Source organism: Atractosteus spatula, chromosome 7 (assembly GCF_055471065.1).
Source record: "Atractosteus spatula isolate fAtrSpa1 chromosome 7, fAtrSpa1.hap1, whole genome shotgun sequence".
NCBI lineage: Eukaryota > Metazoa > Chordata > Actinopteri > Semionotiformes > Lepisosteidae > Atractosteus > Atractosteus spatula.
The window spans coordinates 21,168,913-21,190,519 of record NC_142712.1 but is presented as its reverse complement, the minus strand read 5'-3'; the positions used below and the strand labels follow the sequence as shown (position 1 = coordinate 21,190,519).

At 38.9% G+C, this 21,607-nt stretch overlaps 1 protein-coding gene across 2 annotated transcripts in view; it reads left to right on the top strand.

The window, feature by feature from the left end:
• fndc3a (fibronectin type III domain containing 3A) overlaps nt 1-21,126 on the top strand; it is a 115,164-nt gene extending 94,038 nt beyond the window's left edge. For both annotated transcript variants that reach the window (XM_088920894.1, XM_088920895.1), the window contains exons 21-26: nt 156-305; nt 1,563-1,846; nt 2,927-3,139; nt 5,196-5,362; nt 9,028-9,152; nt 18,769-21,126. In XM_088920894.1, coding sequence (XP_088777020.1) covers nt 156-305; nt 1,563-1,846; nt 2,927-3,139; nt 5,196-5,362; nt 9,028-9,152; nt 18,769-19,083 — 1,254 coding nt within the window. In that variant the 3' untranslated portion in view covers nt 19,084-21,126. The remainder of the gene's footprint in view (nt 1-155; nt 306-1,562; nt 1,847-2,926; nt 3,140-5,195; nt 5,363-9,027; nt 9,153-18,768) is intronic.
• The last annotated feature ends 481 nt before the right edge of the window (nt 21,127-21,607 follow it).

Genomic DNA, 21,607 nt, shown 5'->3' with positions numbered 1-21,607 from the left:
CTCATGTTTACTGTGTGCTCAGTGGCCACAGTAGGCCCTGTTAGCATGACTGAAGCATGAAACTTGTTCCCAAGCTGACTGACCGTGTCATGCGGTCAGATCCATGCTTGCCCACTGTTTCCAGCTGCTGATGTTCTCTCTTCTGTTCTCTGCAGCCCCCAGCTGGCAATGGTGCTAATGTCACAGAGTACCGCCTGGAGTGGGGAGCAGCAGAAGGCTGCATGCAGATCTGCTACTCCGGACCTGCTATGTCCCATGAAATGAAAGGGCTTTTGCCAGCAACTACCTACTTCTGTAGAATACAGGTAAGGAGTATTGGTGATTATGAGTAAGTCATTGGCAGACTGGGGACTTGAACTAGGACTTTGCTAGTCCGGAAATAACTTTACCTTGGCCATTGGACCATGCAGCTCTGGTGTTTTCAAGCCAATGACTGTTTGAGGACTCTGAGTGCATACTGGTGGTAGGCTTTCCGATTATTCCTCACAGTTTAGATTGTCATTTAATTTATCTGTTATATCATAGTGTGAAATCTGCAGAGATTGCTCTTTGTTATATGTTATTGTAAAAACTCCAGAGGCGTTGCAGTGTTCTTCATAACCAATGCAATGTGTGGCTATGAAAAAGCCATTTAAAAATACACATCTGAATATTTTTATTTCTGTAATATATAGGTTACAGTAGAGTGATTCAGTGCTCAGTATATGGATGGATGACATGATGTAGTATGTACCAGCTACAATAACCTTTGATAACCCTGTATATCGATCCATCGATCCATCTATTAGCAAAAATACACTTATTTCTGGTAAGGGTCGTGGTACCTCAAAGCTTGTCCCAGAGCAATAAGGCTTCCCTGGGCGTCATCACAGGGTGCACATGCTCAATAGCATATATGGATAAATTGGACTCACTGATTAACCTAGAGGGCAACACAGTGGCACAGTGGTTAGCATAGGTGCCCTAGATTCACTTCTGGACCTTGGGTCCTATCTTTGTGGAGTTTGCATGTTCTCCCTGTGTTATCATGAGTTTCCTCATGGTGCTCTGGTTTCCTTCTGCAGTCCAAAGACATACTGGTGGGTTAATTGGCTTCTGGCAAAAATTGGCCCTAGTGTGTGTGTGTGTCACTGGTGTCCCATCCAGGATGTACTCCACCTTGTGCCCGTTGGTTGCCAGGATAGGTTGTGGCTCTACCACGACCCTGAATTGGAAGAAGCCATATGAGGATGGATCGATCTGTGGAGCGTTGAAGCAGCTTCTGTTAAATCACTGAGTGCGGAGGCAGTTAAATCGCTGGGCGCTGCTGTTAAGACACTCAAAGGTTGTGAAGACAAAAACATTAGACTAATAAATTTGCTAGACTAAATAAAAAATGTTGGCAGTAAGTAACTTTAGTACGTCTCCAGACTGAATACTTTGGTTTTTACTGTGTCCTGCTGTTTGAGACCTCTGTTAAAATTGGGGCACGTGTTTGCAGCAAAAGCAGATAAGATGTGCAGTGAGATATATGCGGAAGGAAACAAGAATGCCCATTTGTTGCTTTTGGTTGCCCTTTGCAGGCAGTAAACGTTGCTGGGGCTGGCCCATTCAGTGAAGTGGTGCTGTGCATCACTCCATCCTCTGTCCCGGCAGCGGTGAGCTCCTTGCAGGCCGCCGACGAGAGCGAGATCGACAGTCCGCACTACTGCCCTTCCACCTGCCTGGCCCTGCAGTGGGAACCCCCCTGCGACCATGGCTCCGAGATCACGTCTTACTGCATCGACCTGGGGGACAGGCAGCCCATCACAGTGGGCAGGACCAACAGCTACATGATCGAGAACCTTCAGCCTGACACGAGTTACAGGTGAGATCTCTCCCATGTTGCCAGCACCTGACAGAAGTACAGAGGTAGTTAGGTTTCCCTGTTTCTGCTAGAGTCCTGCTTTTATACTTGCAGTAACACTGACAACCAACCTGCTAACTATTATAAATCCCAGTTTGCTCCATTCCATGGTTACTTCTCCTCTATTAACATTAGAAACATGACACTTGTAGTCCTAGTTTAAGTCTGTCCACCCATTCAGATGCAGCTTCAAATTTTGTTACCTAATACTTGTATGGAAACAAAAACCTTTTGTAAATTGTATAGGTGCAGTTTAGTTGCCAAAGACCTGCTTGATAGTGTTACTGTCACATAAGTTTAGAAATATTTGGCCTGATAAACATAAGAGAGGTTTCAAACAAGAGGAAGCCATTTTGTCTGTCTATCCTCTTTGGTTGTTAATAGTTAAATGATCTAAGGATCTTATCCAGCTGTTTCTTAAAAGCAGTCCGGATCTTATTTTCAACCACATGACTGGTTGGTTTGTTCTACAACTCCCACAACACAAAGAAGTGCCTCCTGTACTGATTTTTAAATGTCCTTCCATGACAGTCTCTCGATAAAAGAGCTGTACCTCATTCTCCCCAGGATGTGATACAGTATGAGGAAAGTACCCTTCCAGGTCGTTTTTCCTGCTGTCATGAAATCAGCAAATGCAGAAGTTCCACCATGTTGTTGAAACTGTTACCCTGGTTTCTTTCAATAAATGGATCAAAGATGAGGGGATCTGAAGTATTCAAACATCTCAAACAGTGCTGAAAAAGCCAACCGAGCGGTTTTCCTCAAGTGGAAACCATATTTAAAAATGAAACCGAGGCACATTTCTTTACACCAAGTGCTGTGGGAGTATGGAACAAGCTGTGTGGCTGAAGCCGATTCCCCTATTTGTTTCAACTTACTTCTAACTACCAAATGGGCTGATGAACCGAAGAGCCTCTTCCCAATTGTAACTTGTCTTGTGCTTGCTCAGAGCAACCTTTTGTGATTCAGCAACTTTTTTGTTTCGGGTCATGCAGAGCTCTGTTTATGTGGTGGTGAACCGAGCTGTCGGCTATCTTTCAGGATACGAATTCAGGCTCTGAACAGCATCGGCGCAGGGCCCTTCAGCCACACCATCAAGCTGAAGACCAAGCCTCTGCCGCCCCAGCCCCCCCGGCTGGAGTGCACAGCCTTCAGCCACCAGAACCTGAAGCTCAAGTGGGGGGAAGGCACTGCCAAAGCTCTGTCCACAGACTCCATTCAGTACCACCTCCAGATGGAGGACAGGAATGGAAGGTGAGGCAAACACCTGGCGCTCCCCTCCTGCGTCTCATGAGTCTCGGGACTGTGGGGGGGGGGGGGCGCTGTGCTGCACGTTCACAGAGTCCACATCTGTTCGCTAGTTTGTCATGCAGAGAGAACAGTTTTTAGGTTGGTTAGTCAATTGGATCAAAGACCTTTTCTGGGATTGGCTCATAAATATTATGTAGTCTGATTCTTTAGGATTCTGATTTTCAGGAGATTTTATATGCCTGAATTTGGAAAAAAAAAAGTTTTAAAAACTTAGAATTCTTACATTTAATAATGTGGTGTACAAAGAGTGTGCTGGCTTGGCAGCCAGTTTCCAGTCTTTTTGTCTCAAGAATAAAAAAAAAACAATTGTACTGTAGCTTATATAATGACCATTGACATACTGTCATTTTCTTTTGATATAATGAGAACTTTTTAGTGCACTTTGATCTTTGAATTTGGGCAGCGTATTGAAGAGACACTCTCCCGTCACATCCATTTGGAGAAATCGTACTTGGATAAACTGCTTCTTAAAGTTGCCATAAATTGGCATTCATAACACTGCTGAATCATTTACTTTCTATAACGTCGATGTTCTTTAAAATTTGAGTATTTGATTTAGTTTCTTTAAGAACCAAAATATTAGAAAGAGAAATTGGCTTTTCTAAGTTCCGATGTCTGTCTTATGTATCGGAATCATAGACAGCTGTGCATACTTTTATTAATGATTTAGGCTTTTGCCTGTTTTAGGGTTTAATCCAAATTCATAAACATTTAGTAGGGGTAGTAATCAAATGGGGTAAAATCCAAAAATCTGAACTGTCAGTTTTTTAACTGACATGCCTGCAGTTGTTCTTTTCTTTGTTCAGACTCTGAGTTTTAAGTATTTTGGATGTCTGTCCTTCAAGGTGCTGGCGTAAATTCAGCACAGCAGGATCCATCCTTGAGGCTGCTCTCTGTCAAGAGTCATTTGCAGCTGCTAAAGAAAGGCCTTTCTCCAATCCTTGATAAAATGGAAGTGCCTATAGATGCCATTTTCTTTCATTAGTAATGTCAGGCAGAGGGTGGCCTCAAAGACACACCTGTGCTAAAAATTGTGAGCTTGATGCATAGCCTCATGGTCAGAATGTGAGCAAGAGGAATTTTCAGGCTGGTTCATAATACATTTTTTCAGAGACAATATTTTCTCCATAACCTTTCTCAGTCAAGTAAAGACCACCACAGGTTTTCTGTATATATGTATTATATTTATACTTACTGAGCTGAAGACAGATACTGCTTTTAGTCTCACATTCTTTACGTTGCTGAGTGTCAGTGAGGTGATTCTGGTTTCTTGTTTTTCCCTTTGCTCCCTTTGGAATAACTACAGTAAATGCATTTACTGGCCATTAGGCCACTCACATCTGTGCCTGAATGGACATATCTCTATAACCATGTTCAGAAAAGACCCAGCACTCCAAACTCCGAACTATACACTAAAATTGAACTATTTTTTAGATTTTTAGGTCAATGTACTCCATTAAACATTTTCTTTGGTTTAGAATGATTAGAAACTGAGAAGTCTTGAGCCATGTTGCAAACCATTATCATTGTGTTTTATTTTTGTTGTAAAGTAGACAACTTTTGAAAAGTGAACAGCACTGTGAACAGTAGGCTGTTTCACAGTCTTTCTTTGAGGTTTCAAACAAAAGATGTAAAACCTGCCTCGTACTTTCTAGTGAAATAAGCTTGAACTTTTTTTTTGTTTTGAAGGTAAATTCTAAGTCTGGAATCATCTTTCAAATTATTAGTTTCTAATGTGGAATCGAAAATGTTAAATAATAAAAAAAAATAAACAGAAGGCATCTCTCCAATGTAAAAAAAAATGTCCTGGGATGGGATTGCTGTGGAAAGTTACTGTGTTAGGTCCTGCGTTTCTCTTTTTGTCAGGATTGTTTCTGCATCCTTGATGGTGAAACGCTCTTAAAACATGAGAGTCCAAGTTGGAACCTTATTAGGAGAGGGCTTTTTGATGTTTGGTTTTAAAAAGTGTGCCTTTTTTTTCTCTTCCTTTTGTTGTCAGATTTGTATCCTTGTATAGAGGACCATGCCACACTCACAAAGTCCAGAGGCTCAATGAGTCCACCTCCTACAAGTTCCGCATTCAGGCCTTTAACGAAGCAGGCGAAGGGCCCTTTTCTACTGTTTACACTTTCACAACTCCCAGGTCCTCTCCTGCACCTCTGAAAGGTACAACTGCTTATACGTCCTCCTGTTCCTTTCCTCTGACAGTATCGTGTCACACCTAGTCCTTTCTTTCCCAACTCTTACAAATCCTCTTTGTAGATATTTTCCAAAGATGTTATCACACAATAGAAAACAAAACCAATTCTATAAATAAACGGAACAAAGTATTGTTTCAGGATGTATTTTACAGTGCCCTTTGCACACCAAAAGTGTGACCAGCTCAGGAAATAATAACTAACTGAAATGCAAAAAAACTTTGCATATGAAGTTTATTGAGTCCAGCAAGGCTTTAAAACTGATGTAACATGAATATTCATGTGAAAGTATCAGAATAGCTGTAGTGTCAGAATATGCCATATGAATATTAAGTCTTGAAAAGAAAATGACTTATGGAGGATAGAAACAGTGCACAGCGTGATAATTTCCTTAGTAAATTTTGCCTCTGATGTAGGTAGCCTGATAGATTATTACTGATAGGGACTGGTTTTCAAATACCAACAGGAAAGCCTTAAGTAAAAACCTGAGGCTGCAGCAATACCCCAGATACCCTCACAAAGATTAAAACAGAAATAAACCAGGGGAACAGGCTGTACTTGCAAATTAGGAGTTGTCTATGCTCAAAAAACATTAGGTCTCCTTTTCAGACGTACAGTACAGTACAATAAATCTTCCGTGCAATAGAGTTGCATTTTGAGTGGTGTACCAACGTTGTGGCTGTGCAGCTGGGGTAGAATAGGAAAACTGTATTTTCCTATATTGTGCCTCCTTTTATTTAATTATAAGGATGGCATTCATCTTCAGGAACTGGCTAGTAACAGTGTAAGTCCTATCATTAACACTTTCTGACACAAGCACACATTGCACCAGGAGTACAGCTCCAGCAGTAGGTTCCAGTATATGCTTTGCTTGTTGCTTGTCATATTAAACAGTCAAACACCTCAACCACAGAAGTAGCACTGACATCCTATATAACAAAAAGGAAAGTTTAATGTGTGTTATTCATTAGATTTCTAGAAATTCAGTTAGAGTTACAAATGTCCACTGGGTAAAGGAAATCTTTCCAGCCGGTGTTCAGACCTTGAGCACCCAGACCAAATGAGTTTTTTGCAAACTAAGAAGTCACAGTTGAGTGATTTAGAGTCAGCCAAGTCTCCAGCAGTTAGGCAGGATTGAGACAACCAGGCATTATCCTCTCAGGTCAAAGTTTTCATGTGGCAAAACTGAGGTGCCAGAGCGCTGGAGCACCACCATCGGTGTTTCTGCCCTCATATAGCAGCACTGTGTGAAGTGTAATCTTAATCTTAAAACCCATGGAGACTGCAGAAGTGCCAGATAATTTAAAACCTTACATGTAAAGCAAGCAAAGAACTACAATCCAGAGTGTGTTCATAGAGCTTTTAATGAGAGGCTGCCATACTGCTGCCATCTTTCATCAAATGCAATTGATATTTATGTTAGGGGTGGCTCTTTCAGGACTGTGTGTTAATCATAACTGTATTCTGTAAATTTGCACTTTTGGTAGTCTTGTGCTACTGTTTCATACTGCAGGAACCAGAAGCCCTTGAGAACAGATTGGTTGAGTTTCGGTGTTCAGCAGTAGCACATGACAGGTTGTGCAGAAACAAGTCACACTGCACCTTCTGGAAATTGCACAGATGACAGGTTCTTCATAGACAGGGAAACAAGTGTGTGGCAGGCACAGGCATCAGCTGAGCCCAGGAGGAGAAAAGACTTGTCATTCCTCAGTGTCCAAGCAAAGCTTCATTGTCCCTGTCTCAATGTTTTCTTCATTGAGGAAGACCCATCAGAATTAGGAACAAGTTATTCACACTATGATTTTCCACATTCAGATGCGAAGACACCAAATTATAGAGAGTAGGAGCTCACAAGCCACAAACTCATCAACCTATTTGATATAACTGAGTAAGTCCCGAAACCTCAAACCCAGAATTCATTCTCGGATTCCAGTGGTGAAGCTGATACTGCATCTACCCTACATTTTCTTCTGTTGAGCTTATTTCACTGGGACAGTCACTCATTTTGAAGGGTGCTGCAAGTTGTAGGGGTCCACAGCTTACAGGCTCATTGTGTGCAGATCTTCTGTCCCAAGAACTTCTTGTACTTCCTTTGCTGGCAACACACCTCAAGAAAAGACTCCTGGATTTTTACTGTCACATGGCATATGTCTGTACTCATACAGAAAATTCAGTTCAGGTTAAACTCATACATTGGGCAAAAGCATAAGTTCCATACAAATTCAATAGTCTGTTAACCAGTCCTGTGTCTGCATTTGAACTTTTTAATCTTGGCTTTCAGTATATTTCTTTTTGAATATTATATGAGTAACATATCATATATGAAAAAATGTTAGATCATATGATGCAGTCAGAAAAGCAGTTATACACAATGTAAATAATAATGACCCCCTCAGACAGGCAGCTAAGTGTCCCATCTCCAGCTCAGCAGTGTCCATTTCTTCAGTTCTTGAATTTGTTTCTCAGTTGATGTCAAGTATATCGTGCTATGTAGGGCCACCATGAGTCCACACTGAATTACGTTACATGTTACAATACCTCTTCTTTAGGGTACTTCTGATTATTACAGCAGCACCAACTGAATTGATGTTTTAGTCATGTGGTAGTCTAGAGTTTATTCCAAGCTTGTGACACAGGTAAGTCGTGCACAAACACCAAAATCTTCAATTTTGGCAGCCAAATGTAATTTTCCACTTTCCCACTGTCTCATGAGTGTCTCATTAGAGGTTGCCCTCTTCATGAGTAGCCCTCTTTTTGCACATTTATGTGACAGGTGCAGCTCTGCTCAGTCCCTGCTTAGACTCGATCACAGTGACTGTGTCAGAGCAGAAACTATTCTATCCCCTAGACAGCAACAAACTCTGCTCTGCCAAGAAACCAGGTCAAACTTTTAATTTTTTTAAATCATGACTTATTGTTTCTGATTCTTTTTCAGTTAATTTTTTTTATAAAAAGATGGTTCTTAAAATGATTCTTTTACGTTTAGAATTAAAAATAAGTGGTTACACCTGGAAAAGGTCTTACAAAACCGCTACCCTTAATTCTTAGACCAGTACTTAGATTTTCCATCACTTATTTCATAAATTCATTTAATCTGGCTGTAAAAATAAAGGGTAAGGTATAACATGCATACAGGTAGGTTCTTTATCCAGTGGATAATAGGTCAAAAGGCAAAATACAGCTTATGACAGGATGTGATGTAACTGGAAAGACAAAGTGTGAGTTCCTTCACAGTTTTCAAAAAGGAGGAAAGTTCAAAGTGAAGCACAACTCTCGGGAGTTTAGCTCACCTGCGATGTTCAGTTTAAATTTAGGATTGGAGCATCTTTGGGCGGCTGCTGGGAGTTAGTAATTATTTTAAAGATTTCATATATGTACCTGAGCCTGTCCAGGTTATTCTAATAGACTGTACCTCTCATCCATGGAAATCTGGTAGCCTGCAGAAACCCCTTTTTTTGCTGACATTCGTGTGATGGTGTTTTAGATTTGGGAATGGACGTGAATGGGGGTTTCTGATTGAACCTGTGTGGTAGTCGAGGGAGGTGAAGCTCCCTGCCATTTTGTCCTGAGGGAGTGTCTATGAAGATAGTCTCTTATGGGAAATACCTTGCTTCTGTGCCTATTTCTACCCAGCTCCCAGAATAGAGCAACTGGATGACCATTCCTGTGAGGTGACGTGGGAAGCCGTCCAGCCTATGAAGGGGGACCCTATTATTTACAGCCTTCAGTCCATGATTGGGAACACGGAGTTCAAGCAGGTATGGCATCTCCCCTTGGGGTTCTGGCTCTCTGCCCTCATCTCTGTTGGGAATGAAGGGGAAAAGGCTGAAACAGCAGCAGAGTTGAGGAATCTTTGACCTGCAGGGAGTGAGTGCACTGTAGCAGGCCAGACCCTGTGGTTTGCCGAATCTATGGCACTGCATGTAAAACATCGAATTTTCCCAAAAACGCTTTTATAGAATGACTAGATTTAAATAAAATGCTGTAAAAATAAAACACATCAACAAATGCTTTTAACTGAGGAGGCAGAAAACTATCCCACAGACAGCCTTTTTCCAATGTGAAAAGAACCAGATTCCTGTAATTAACTTAAATATATGGTAAATCACCTATTACATGCCAGAAAAGTAACATACCTAAGCCTCGAAACCAATATTAATAGTCTCTTGCTATCAAAATGCACAGGTGTACTCTATTACTGTACAAGTGCATGATGCTCATACAGGCATATTAGGTTTTACTGAGTGCAAGTATTGTATGCAGTTATGTACAATTAAATCTCTTATTATAAGAATTGTTCTAAAATGTTATTGTTCAGCAGTTACATAAGAAATTATATCTGGTCCTTCTTCCTTCAGCCAGTGCTATTTCTGCAAACTTTCCACCAACTCTAAAGTTTAAGTTCTCTCCTGGCTGTAATTAATTAAAACAAATGCTTTCTTCAAAGAAGAATAATGACTGTATTTTTAAAAACCAATGCAGTAAACTAAATAACCTCTGTTAGTGTCTTGTTAATGTAGTGAAGAAATGTTTCTGGTAACCTTCTCATAGAATTGCCTGCTTTTGTGATTTATGATTACTAAGTGGGAAGATTTTTTGTGTCATATCCTAGAGTTTATGATGGAGTGAAGAGAGGTCTTTTCACACAAGGAGAATCACCATCTCTGCCTCTCAAATACAGTTGTGTCAGCATGGCTCTTGCTGTCAGGTCTCATTCTTCAGTCTGCCTGACTGAAACTTTTTATTGTCAATGCGGATGACTTAGTGATTTATGATCTGTGTGCTGAAACAGAAGTCTACAAACATGGTTTAGAATATTAATCATCATGAAATGTACTCCATAGTGCAGAATTCCTGTCTTGTTTTTCTCAATGTTGAACAAAACTTTAATATTTTCCGAATTTGCCTCAGTCCTGACTGCAGGACGCAGTTGGCCATCTCTTTGTTCTTTGTGTGCATTCGCCTCAAGCAGGCACCTTCCAGAAACATTTGTGAAAAATGTTTGAAAAATAAATAGTCCCGCCTTTAAAATAAGTTCATAACATTTAAACAGGAACTGTTTTTTAAAGCTGCTGCATCACCTGTGCATTCTTCTGAACTAGTTTGAGTAGGTAGCTGCACACCTGAAGAAGGCTCCACAGCCAAAATATTGTTTCTTTTCTTCTCTTTTCAGCATGGGATAAAGCTTTACTTGTTTTTCTGAACTCAAGATTCTCAAGTATTGCTTATATGCAGCTTAGTAACCCTGAAACCTAAGTGGTATTGGTTATGTATGTAATATCCAAATGATACCTGTATGGTTATGAACAGGTAATAGATAAATTACTGAAACTCAAAAACTCAGGTTTTTCTCTTTTGCGGTTTTATGACGTGGAGTAGGTTTGTTGGACAATAAGATGCAAATCCTACTAGAATTCTTAGTGCTACTTTATCCCGCTTTATACTGTTTTTAAAGTATAAGTTGTACCGTGTTCAGAAGTGAGACGTTTAAATTTTAACTAAAGTGACCATGAATGAGCATGCAGTATATGCTTTAGCTTCCTTGTAATGGTTTCCTGTGGATTTCAGAATCACCTTTAAAGGCTTGAACAGTTTGGCTCCTGATTTTATAGGTGAGCTGGTCTGTTGCTTTAAGATGATGGAATTATCAAGATTGTATTTCTTTTGATTGTACTGTATTAATTATATGATACCTGTTCTTTCTATTTGTAAAGCACTTTTAATTCATGCATTTTTGTTCATAGCATTTTCTCTTGCATCCATCCTCATAATCTAGCAACCGCTGCTTCAGCAGGCCTTAGTTTGATATGAGAGGCCTGTCCTAGATTAGATAAAACAACATTGTCAAAATATTTACACAAGTACACAATTTGAAAGAAAGGTAATCCTTTTCAGGCAACATCAGCTGAATCCAAATAGTTTGGTGGTTAACAAAGGAGGCTGTGGATTTGAAAGTTACAGATTTATAGGTTGATCCCTTGCATGTTTATTTATCTTTATTAATAGTAAAAAGTCCTTAAACCTAATGTTTTGCCACAGATTTATAGAAAACAAACTGTGGTTGCCTCCACACATACTGCTTGATATCTACTGTGCTGTATTTCTCTACACGGTGCAAATATTGAACATGGTTTAATTTTTAGCACGATAATTCAAGGGTTAAGCCATCTTTCTGAAATGCCATTCATAACCATGCACCCTTGCTACAATGCAACTGAAGGATTTCTATTTCTGATGTAGCAATTTTTAGCATAATCTTGTGAGCTTTATACCAGAGACCATTTTGAGTGCTTTAAGTGTCTTCTGTATTTTATAGCTTTGGATTTGTGTTATTTTATTCACATGTGGATAACACACCAAACTTGCGATCTTCAGGATCTGCAGTAGTCAGAGGCACAGCCAGGTGGTGATATTGAGAAGCAGTTAGATTTGACAACAGCAGTCCAAATAAGGGATGTCTGGATAATGTACTGTAGGTAGTCAAGACATTCCTTGGGGATTTCCTTAAATTACCAGTTAATTTATCTCCCGCTGTTCTGAAACACAGGTGAAGCCAAACGATTGATTGCTTTACATTGCTCTTTGAATGACCATAAAAAGTCTTTTGCCATTTTCTAGATCTTTACAAGTTTGTCAGTTCTTTTTAAGATCTTTACTACCGTATAGTGAGAAACAAGGTTGTCGAGTTTGTGTTCTCGTTCCACCAAGACACTACTACTGAAGCGTTTGAAAGTCTGAAGCAGGTCTTAGTGAATCGAGCTGAATGGTAAACATAGCCTTGCAGCAGAGGGTTTCAGACTGTGATTGAGTAAGTCTTTTTTGGTTGTTTACCTTACTGCAAGCTTTTAATAATATCTTCTGGTTCAGTGTATATAATTTAGGACTACTAAAACACTCAGTTGCTGACAGGCATGTGATTTCTGTGTCTTCATGGAAAGTAACAAGGGAAACAGGAGAAGGGGTCATTAAACATTAGATTGTTTTATTCCAGCCAGTATTTTGAGCAAATTTTTTGCACTGTTTTCACTATTTCGTGATTAATTTGGATGGTTTTAGAAGTTAATGGAGGTCTAGAGATTTAATAAGTCTTTTATAAGCTGGTAACATATAATTAAGCATTACCAGGAGCTTAATCTTACAAAATGACTGTTAAATATAAAATATTAAATCAGATTATTAATGTAATTTTAGTAGAATTTATCTCAACTTGCCTACTGTGGTAAGAACATAAGAAAATTACAAAATTAAAGGAGTCTATTCAACCAGTTTGGGACTACATAATTTATCCAAAGTTCTTATCCAGTCATTTCTTGAAAGGAGTTAGGGTATCAACATATCTGGGTAGCTTGTTCCATACTCCCACAGTCCTTTGTGTAAAGTGCCTTCTGTTTTCATTCATTTCAACATAGCTTCCACTATTGTCTTCTGTGTCATGTTTAGCTGTTGATTCTGAATTGACTTTGTCTGTTCCTTTAACTTAAAGTTTAAGATACTTGAATTAGGCCTCCTTGTAAACTTCTCAGTTCAGCTTCTTCAGACTTTTTATCAAAAACTTTTTAATTTTATTTTCTTCTCAGTTTTTTCCAATCCTCCTAATTTAAGTATTGTCTTCAAATTTCACTAGTTTACCAATTATCCCAATAATGAGATCGATTTAATTAAGAAGGGCAGTGTTTCTAGTGTAGATCCCAATAATTACATCATCCCAAGTGTTACTGTACTGTACATTCAAGTTTTTTGAACAAGTATTTTAAACTTTGCCTCATCATTCACAGCCTGGTTAAAATTATTTACTTAGAAAGATATTTCTTCTTCCTGATTGCCGGCAGGGAGGTGTTTGCTGTTTTATCTACTAGAAGGACGAGTGTAGGATAGCTCTAAGGTACAGCACTCTTGGGAGTATTCTTTGTTAAACCACTTTGTGATGACTTTAGATACTGTACATTTGTGCGCTGTGCTCAGTGATAGTTAATGCGCATGTTTGGCTGAGCAGGAGTGGGTGGGCCTGAGAAGACCAGAGTGTTTTTGTCTTGCCATGAGTGGTGATCTCGGGAGATTTCGCCATGCCTGTGACCCTCGTTTTTAACAGCTAAACATGTATTGCTCCTGCAGTCAGCTCTCCTCCAAGTCACTTTGGAGCTTAAATGTTCATGTTAAGGAACACTACTTAATTGACTTTCCAGTGCTCCGGGGAGGAAGGATTTAAAAAAATGCCAGATTGCATGTGCAATTTTATCATTTCTTATTTTTACATGTTGTTTTGGAATGTTGTGTTTTTGTGGGATATGTATATGAGTGATTTAAATTTATCTTTGTTGTATAAAATAAACAAATCATGGCATACTTAAAAATCCACAAGTAGACGACTTTAGAAAATACTATGTGGTATACATTCAACAGATCAACTATGACCACTGGAAAATGTTGGAAGCTGAATATTCAGTCACTTAACCAGAACAAATGTATGGAAAATTGGCCCTCCGTTTGCTCAATTGGCTTCAGTTTCCTTTTTATCTTTAGAAAAAATGTTTTTTAACCACTTTAAACTCTCCACCAAACATGACTATTTGTTTTGTTTGTATCACTTCTAGCTTTCAGAATAAAGCACAAGTAGCGGATTAGTGTCTGGCAACAAGAATCTGAATACCATATTCATACAACGGCCTGTTCGTTTTCTTTTTTCATATGCCCTCTGATAGATGGTATACGCTAATTAAAACATGAGGGACTTTCATTGCAAAAGTTATTTTCTTTCTCAGAAGCTTAAACAAGCTTTTTAAGTAACAATGAAGCTCAAAAGAAAAGAAGTGAGCAAGGTAATTCCCCCCATTGTGAGCACAATAGTTTGTGAAATTGCCTCCCATGTTTTCTTTTCATTTATTTTCTTCATTTTTTCATTAGAAATTTCATCACAGCTTGTCCTATTTCTCATGCAACCAGTGTCAGAAAAGTAATGCTGAATTAACACGGTTTCCTACACATGAGCATTGCATTTGCATAGCGATTATTACCTGCTGGTTCCGTCTCTGAAGTGTAGCCTGTTCCTCATGCATTCTACCAACGGTAGATGAAGTGGAATTCCATTAGTGATATTCTCCTTTTTATTCTGTGGGTTCTTTTATAAATGTATCCAGAAATTCATATTAAAACAGTTAGAGTTGGAAATTGCTGTCCTTTGAAATTCATTTTTTAACCTTTGTAGACCTTAGCTTAAAATGTGATTCTCCTCCCTCCTGCAGCTCACTAGGTGTTATTAGAAACTCCCTTCAGATAAAAGGATACAGTAACCCAATGGTGGAGTTCTGTTGCAATGTAGGTACAGTACAGCCACAGATTTACAGTAGATGCAGAAAACCGACTCCAGTAGCAAAATTTCCATATAACCTCATATCGTTGTATGGTACTACAGTAGATATCATGTATGGCTTAAAGTTGAGTAATCCTACCTTACATAATAATTAAAGTACTAGTGTATTGTCTTCAAGTTATAGAGCACTGATCAATTAAAAGAAACAACAGTAATCCCAAATTCAAAGTAATCAGGTAAAATAACATGAATACCTTCTCTGCATGTAGCCTGCCTAGCACACCCCACTGTAGTGAAACGGGCAATAAAGCTGTCAGTGAGCCTGTAAAATCGTCTCCAGTCTGTTATTTTCCATGTAGTGGACACAGAACCGGGAGAGATCATTACAATACAAACACAAGACTACTCTGAGATGCAGATGCTGGGTAGTGGGTACTTGAGCAGGTTGCAGGAAGAGGCTCACTCATTCGCTAGATTCATCTTATGATACTAGTCTGTCAGATCACCATTCAGCTCTGCTCTTTTTCTGTCAGTCCCCGTCGGACAGACTGAATAAGCAAATTCACGAATGTTAAAATCGCAGATGTTGTGATGTTATTGTATATGAAACTAAGTGGTCACCTGTACATTAGTGGGATAGAATTGAAGGCTTGGGTAAAGGAAAAGGTTCCTTTTGAGGAGCAGAAATAACCATACTATAACTCAAGGTGAAAAAAAGAAAACGTTTATTTTCAAATCTAAAGAAGACCCTGTGTCTCTCAGAATTCGCGTGAAAAAATACTTTTCTGAAAAACAGGCAGTGTTCAGTGTATTTTTATATAGGTGGATGATATACAAATCACAGTGAATAGCAAAAGCCCCTTTTATGGCATAAATCTATACTACATTTTTAATCTTCTTGTCAGTTGCAAAGCTACAAGTTGCAAAACTCATGATTTTATGAAAGCAGCAGTCACTGCCCTCAACAATCACTACCCTTTGCCCGCAATTAAAATGTTTTTTTTCTCTCATGACCAGATCAAGTACAGTGGATCTCTGCTTGAATCTTCCAAATGAAATTCATTACTATCATTCCTACTAGGAGTTGCAGTGTTAATACTGGTGACGGCTAATTATTTACACTCTGCTTCAGGTGTTTACATGTTTCTCAAACCCTGCTTTGAGTACTGTATCCACCTGAATAATTGACTTCATAAATGGGCTTGTGCTATTTCTGTTTATTCTTCCACAGCCCCCTTTCCTGCACGTGTAAAATTTGCTTAGAAGTTTCCAGGGTTTGTGTGTGAGCACTTTCTCCTACATTCTTCTCAATGGAGTGTACGGGCTTCATTAGCTCATGTTGTCTTCCGTTTCCCTGGCGAAGGTGTCCTGTTTACTACTATTGTCAGCGTTGCTGTGTCTGTTTAACGGCATTTGTTCCAGCTCTTGTCCAGAAGTCTTCGTTAATAAATGACATTTGTTTAATCACAGAGGATGTCTGCTGATCAGATGTCTTAGCAGTGCTTGCAACTTTTTTTGGAACATTCTGAATAAATCCACCTTTGATCAATGTGCTTTGGACACTTGTTTAGTAAGCACAGCTTTACTAGTCTCTGGTTAGTCTTGGACAGAATGCATCCTTTTGCACACAGTATCTTCAGCAACAAAACAAATTATCTACAGTGTCCCTGTTACCATTCTTAGATGTATTTCCTGTTCCATCCAGAAAACTGAGACGCATGTTCCAGTGCCTCTCAACATAAATTTGTTCCAAAACATTTTTTTTCCATCACTGACTCATTCAGCATGAATACTGTAAGTCTGATTGAACAGGGTGGGTTTATAAAGGCCTGAGAAGCTTTAAATAAGAGAAAATTATTCCATATAGGGTAAAGCGAAAATGTTTAGGTGGGGCTGCCCAGACATTCAGTTTTATTGTTGGGCCCATTTGAAATGAGACAGTTTTGCCTACGTAACCATTAATGATTACAGCTGATGTACAACCTTCCTCAATTAAAGTCAGTTCAGATTTGACTATCTGAAAAGCTCTGAAATAATTATTAATTATACCCAAGAGCTCTTGCAAGTCTGTAGCCTTCAAGGCTGTGCACTGAACTCCCTTGGTTCCATACTTCATGAAATTAAACTGGGATAAATAATATTAGATTAAATGTATTTTGTTGTAGGTAATCCAAAATTGAATGCAGGAGGTGTGTTCATTTTCCATTTTTTGACTTCCTGCCATGAAATATAGCCTGCACACATTATCTAGTCCAATCTGCTTCAGTTTCGTTTACTGTAGGACATCAAGCTTATTCTCTCTGTGAATCTGATGGAAATTAGAGGAGATCTTCAGAGCTGGCTTCATTTTGATGAAGACCTCGGGCACTTTAGCCTTTGGGCCCTCCTCTCCTAGCATATGTCACCAGTACTCACTGACTGTGTGAAATTCTGTTACTTCTTTGTTTGGTTTCAGCTTTTGAAATGTTTAAGCCAGATAATAAAATTATTAATGTTGAATTAAAATTGTAATAACTGCTATCTCACTAGTAATACAGAATATGATGTTGACTTTTTTATCGTGCATGTTTGATTTTACATGAATTATCTATTGGACAGGCTACAGTTTGATCAAAATTTAATATTAATATAATAATATTAAAATAGTTATGTAAATGTAAAACAAATGAAGAGGACTTCACTCTCATTGTTGTATCAACTGTTTAATAATTTTTTACACTTAGTAGCTATGCACTGTTGCTAAAATCCAGTTTGTGAAGCAGGTTAAACTCGAAGAACATTTGATAATCTAAATTTGTTCATCCATACTGTATGTGATCTTTTTCATTTTTCTCTAGGTTTTTACTGGCACTGTCAAATTAACAAAGCAGTGGACCAAGTATAAGATAATTCCATGCTGAAAGGTTGAAAACAAGAAACATTTTGGCAATTGAGCCTTCTTTAGAATCTTTAGTTTAATTTAGCTTAATCTTAGTTTAATTACACCTGTGGCATCCAGGTCAGGAGTGTTGGTGAACATTGTTAGTCTTTGTGTTGTTGGTGTTGCTTCAGGTTTAAACGTTGTGTTTAAATGTGAATCTGTGTACCATGTTAGTTGCTTAATCCAGCATTTTTCTGCACTGTGCAACTTCACATACATGTCAGGAATGAATGATAAAGCCACTGTCTATAAGCATCCCCTTTTTAATTCAATGCACAAGAAATTACTTATCCTTTTAGATCTGTAAGCATCTAAATTTAAGATTGGTCTCCTAATGTAAAGAAGTTTGAACATCCTTGCAATGGAACCAATCTAAATATTTAACTCTTCTGGTAGTCGGATTTAGGCCATGCCTGTTCCAGGATAAGAGTCCAATGACACTTGGACACCAGGATCATCCAGTCAGGAAAAAGTGCCGAGCTAAATCCTTAGTGTCCTCATCACTTAATTTGGGACTAGCAGTGATCCACAAGGATAGCCATTTGGTCAAAATCAATCCATCCATTTTCTATGCTGTCTGTCAGTGCTGAGGCCCTAGGTTCAATTCTAGGAGTGCTATCTGTGTAAAGTTTGTACAGTATGTTCTCCCCATGTTTGAGTGGGTTTCCTCCAGGTGCTCTGGTTTTCTCCCACAGTTCTGGGGGAATTGGCACTGGTGTATTTGTCACAGTCAGATGGGTTCCCTGGCAACCTAGACACGGATGAAGCAGTTAAAAAGCGGATGGATGGATCTTTTACTGTTCGGATGTCATGACAGATTAAACTCACTAGAGCTCGAATAAATGTGTCTAGAATTCAGGTTTGAGTTTGGACTTATTTGATTCCATATAATATGGCTAAAGAAAATGTGCATAAAATAATGCAATACCAGTTTTAACGCAGTTTTGTTTTTCTGTTTTGTTAAATCTTGGAATTTACTATGGTAACTTTTAAGACCCCTTGATACAAACTAATTAACAGCCTGCAAAATCTGGTTGGGCAACAAATGAATGGCAGTATAACAGCTGAGGAATGATGCTGGGTCACTTCAGGGTCCAAATAGTGGGTCTTTAAATTTGAGTTCACTTGAATTCTTTTTCCTCTGCAGATCTACAGAGGCCCGGCCACGTCCTTTCACGTTTCAGGGCTCCAGGTGAACTGTGAATACCGTTTCCGGGCCTGCGCCATCCGCCAGTGCCAATCTCCCTCGGGGCCGCAGGAGCTCGCAGGCCCCTACAGCGCCACCGTCTCCTTCTCCTCGCCCAGGAGCGACCTGCCTTCCAGCGGCGCCAAGAACACTGTGGAAGTGGCGAGGACCAAACGCACGCTCAGCGACGAGCAGTGTGCCGCCGTCATCCTCGTGCTGTTCGCGATCATATCCATCCTGATTGCCTTCGTCATCCAGTACTTTGTCATCAAGTGACGTGCCCGCCACCAAAAAAAAACAAACAAAACAAACGACTTTGACCTTAATCACTTTCCCTTCTCTCTCACCCCTCCCGGCTTTAAAAACATTGTACTGTGATTCCAACTTCTGTTAAATTCACACTTTGCCAGTGTAGGCGTGCTAGGCCATCGTTTCCCCACTGTTTTCCTGAAGACATAGCGCTTGCATTGTGCAGTAGAGGACCCTGGCAGTTTTTGAAGAGGAACCTTTCTTAAAACTCGGTAGTCTTTCCCAGGTTTGGGGGTGGATATCTGCATTGCAAGGCAAAGTTAAGCGACTGCACCTTCCGAATTTCTTTTAATTTGTTGACAGTTAATAGCACCATTCCATTTTGTTTTTCTTTGTGTGTGTGGATTTTTTTTGACGAAAGGAGAAGAAACCGTTGATCTTTTTTTTTGTTCCCTTGTTTTTTTTTAGATTTGTTTTAATTTTCCCCTGTGAAATTTAACAAGGAATCCTCTTTCACCGTGGCCAGTGAGCATGTAAAGTAAAAAAGGATGCCGGCCCAGATTCAGTGAAAGCAGTGTGATGGCCTGAGTAGACATGCAATTCTTTATTCTTAAGTGCCAGAGCTGGAGTTTCTTTTTTTAAGATGAAAAGCAGAAGACCCATGAAGTGTACAGCAAATATATAGGTATATTAATCTATTATTAGTATTGTATAACACTCATTTAGCACTTTCGAATACTTTTGAGTCCAGAGTGTGTGAGGATGCAAACGTGACTGTGAAAGGTAATATTTGATATATTTTTGTAAGAAACATGGACCTGTTTATCAGGGCTTTGTGAAGGGGGGGCAAGAGGGAAAATGGACTTTGCATTTTTTAACATGTAGCTGCTTTAATCCAAACTTTTGAGTTCAGCACAAAAGCTTGTCGAAGTCTCCCTTGAGTTTAAGAGAAAAAGAGAATTTGCACCTTGTACAAAAAACGGCTGACTGCATGTGGTGTTTGTGATGCGTTTCTAGAACACTTCTTTCAGTGTGCAAAGCCCTAACTGTGTATTGTGAGTTTTTTTGCAATGTTGTACCACTGAATCTTACCTGTTAAAATCTTTCATCTTCAAAGTCTGAAAATTAAAACCGCATTAGGAAGCTTAACAGTCTGAATGACTCTTAACATGAGGGTTACCAGAATTTAATAACCTGGAATTCATTCACTCTTAATGTGATCATCTGTGTACACTTCTGCAGTTTCAGTTTCTTTTGTTTCTTGTTTTTATTTTCTGAAGATTTTCCTGAGATTTTTGTCTCTTTTGTTTTAGTGATATTTGTTTTCGATTTTGTTCATAGATTTGTGTAAAACACTTTTTAATTATGAAATCATATTTAGCACTCAGTATTCATTCTGTTTAATGTCGTCTTCATTATTTTTAAGTTAATTCTTTTCTGAGGGGATAATAATAACGGTTTCTTGCCTGTTAATTGTCTATGTTGTTACACGTACTTCCTATAAATTCAGAACTTGACACTTTTTGTGTTACATTCTTTCTCACTGACCGCAAACAGCAACCTATCACAATTTTGCTGTCTGACCTTCAGAGTTGATGTTGTGTTTGGCTGTTGGCCGATGTGTTACTTGCTGTTGCAGCAGTTTTAACAATGCTGATACCTTGTCAAATGTCTTTAAAATACACAAAAAAATATCATGTTGCAATGAATCTGCTGCCCTGCAAATGGCTTCTGTTTGTCATAGTAAAATTCAAATTCCTATTTTTGATAGTGCAAAATGTAATTGCAAGTTGTGCCATTCAGATATTCCCCTTTTGCAGTTTGCTGCATTGGGGAAAGAAAAAAATTTTATGTAATTTTAATGTTTGCAGTTACCTCATATACTGTACATTCCAAAAAAAAAATCAAAACTTGTTATAAATATTACCAAACATATCACTTTAAAATTGTACAATGTCAGACTTCGTAATGAAAACTGTATAATCTCATAAATATGTATCTAAACTGTAACTCTATAGCCATGATATCTACAAAAAAGATCCATGCACAATAAAAGATCTATAATTCTTATTTTTGTATTTGTGGTTTTAACTTATTCGGGGATTTGTTTAATCTGTATTTTTGGTTGTCGCTTCACATGCTGTTACATAGCCCTAATGTTAGGAAAAAATGCCTGATCTTTGCACAACACCTAAGAATAATTTAAATGCATGAAAGTCAAATTGTTTGGTGTCACGCTCCTGCTAATGTAAGTTCTCTCAGGCTCCTTCCTGTCTCAGGTTCACAATCCTCTTACCACCTCTATATGACAAAATCCTGGGCAATTATCAGCCTACCAGAGCCATTTACCGATTAGACTTGCTCGGAGTTTCACAGCCTGTGACGGGAGAGCTACCACTGATTGGAGGAAGACTGGGTTTCTCGGTGATGACACTGCATGTCCTCAGACACCCAAGAAATTGGAGACTCTTTGGCACAAAGGATCTAGAAAGCTTTCACAGGCTCAAGTGCACCCATTTACATTCATTCAATTGCTTTTCTTTCTCCATCC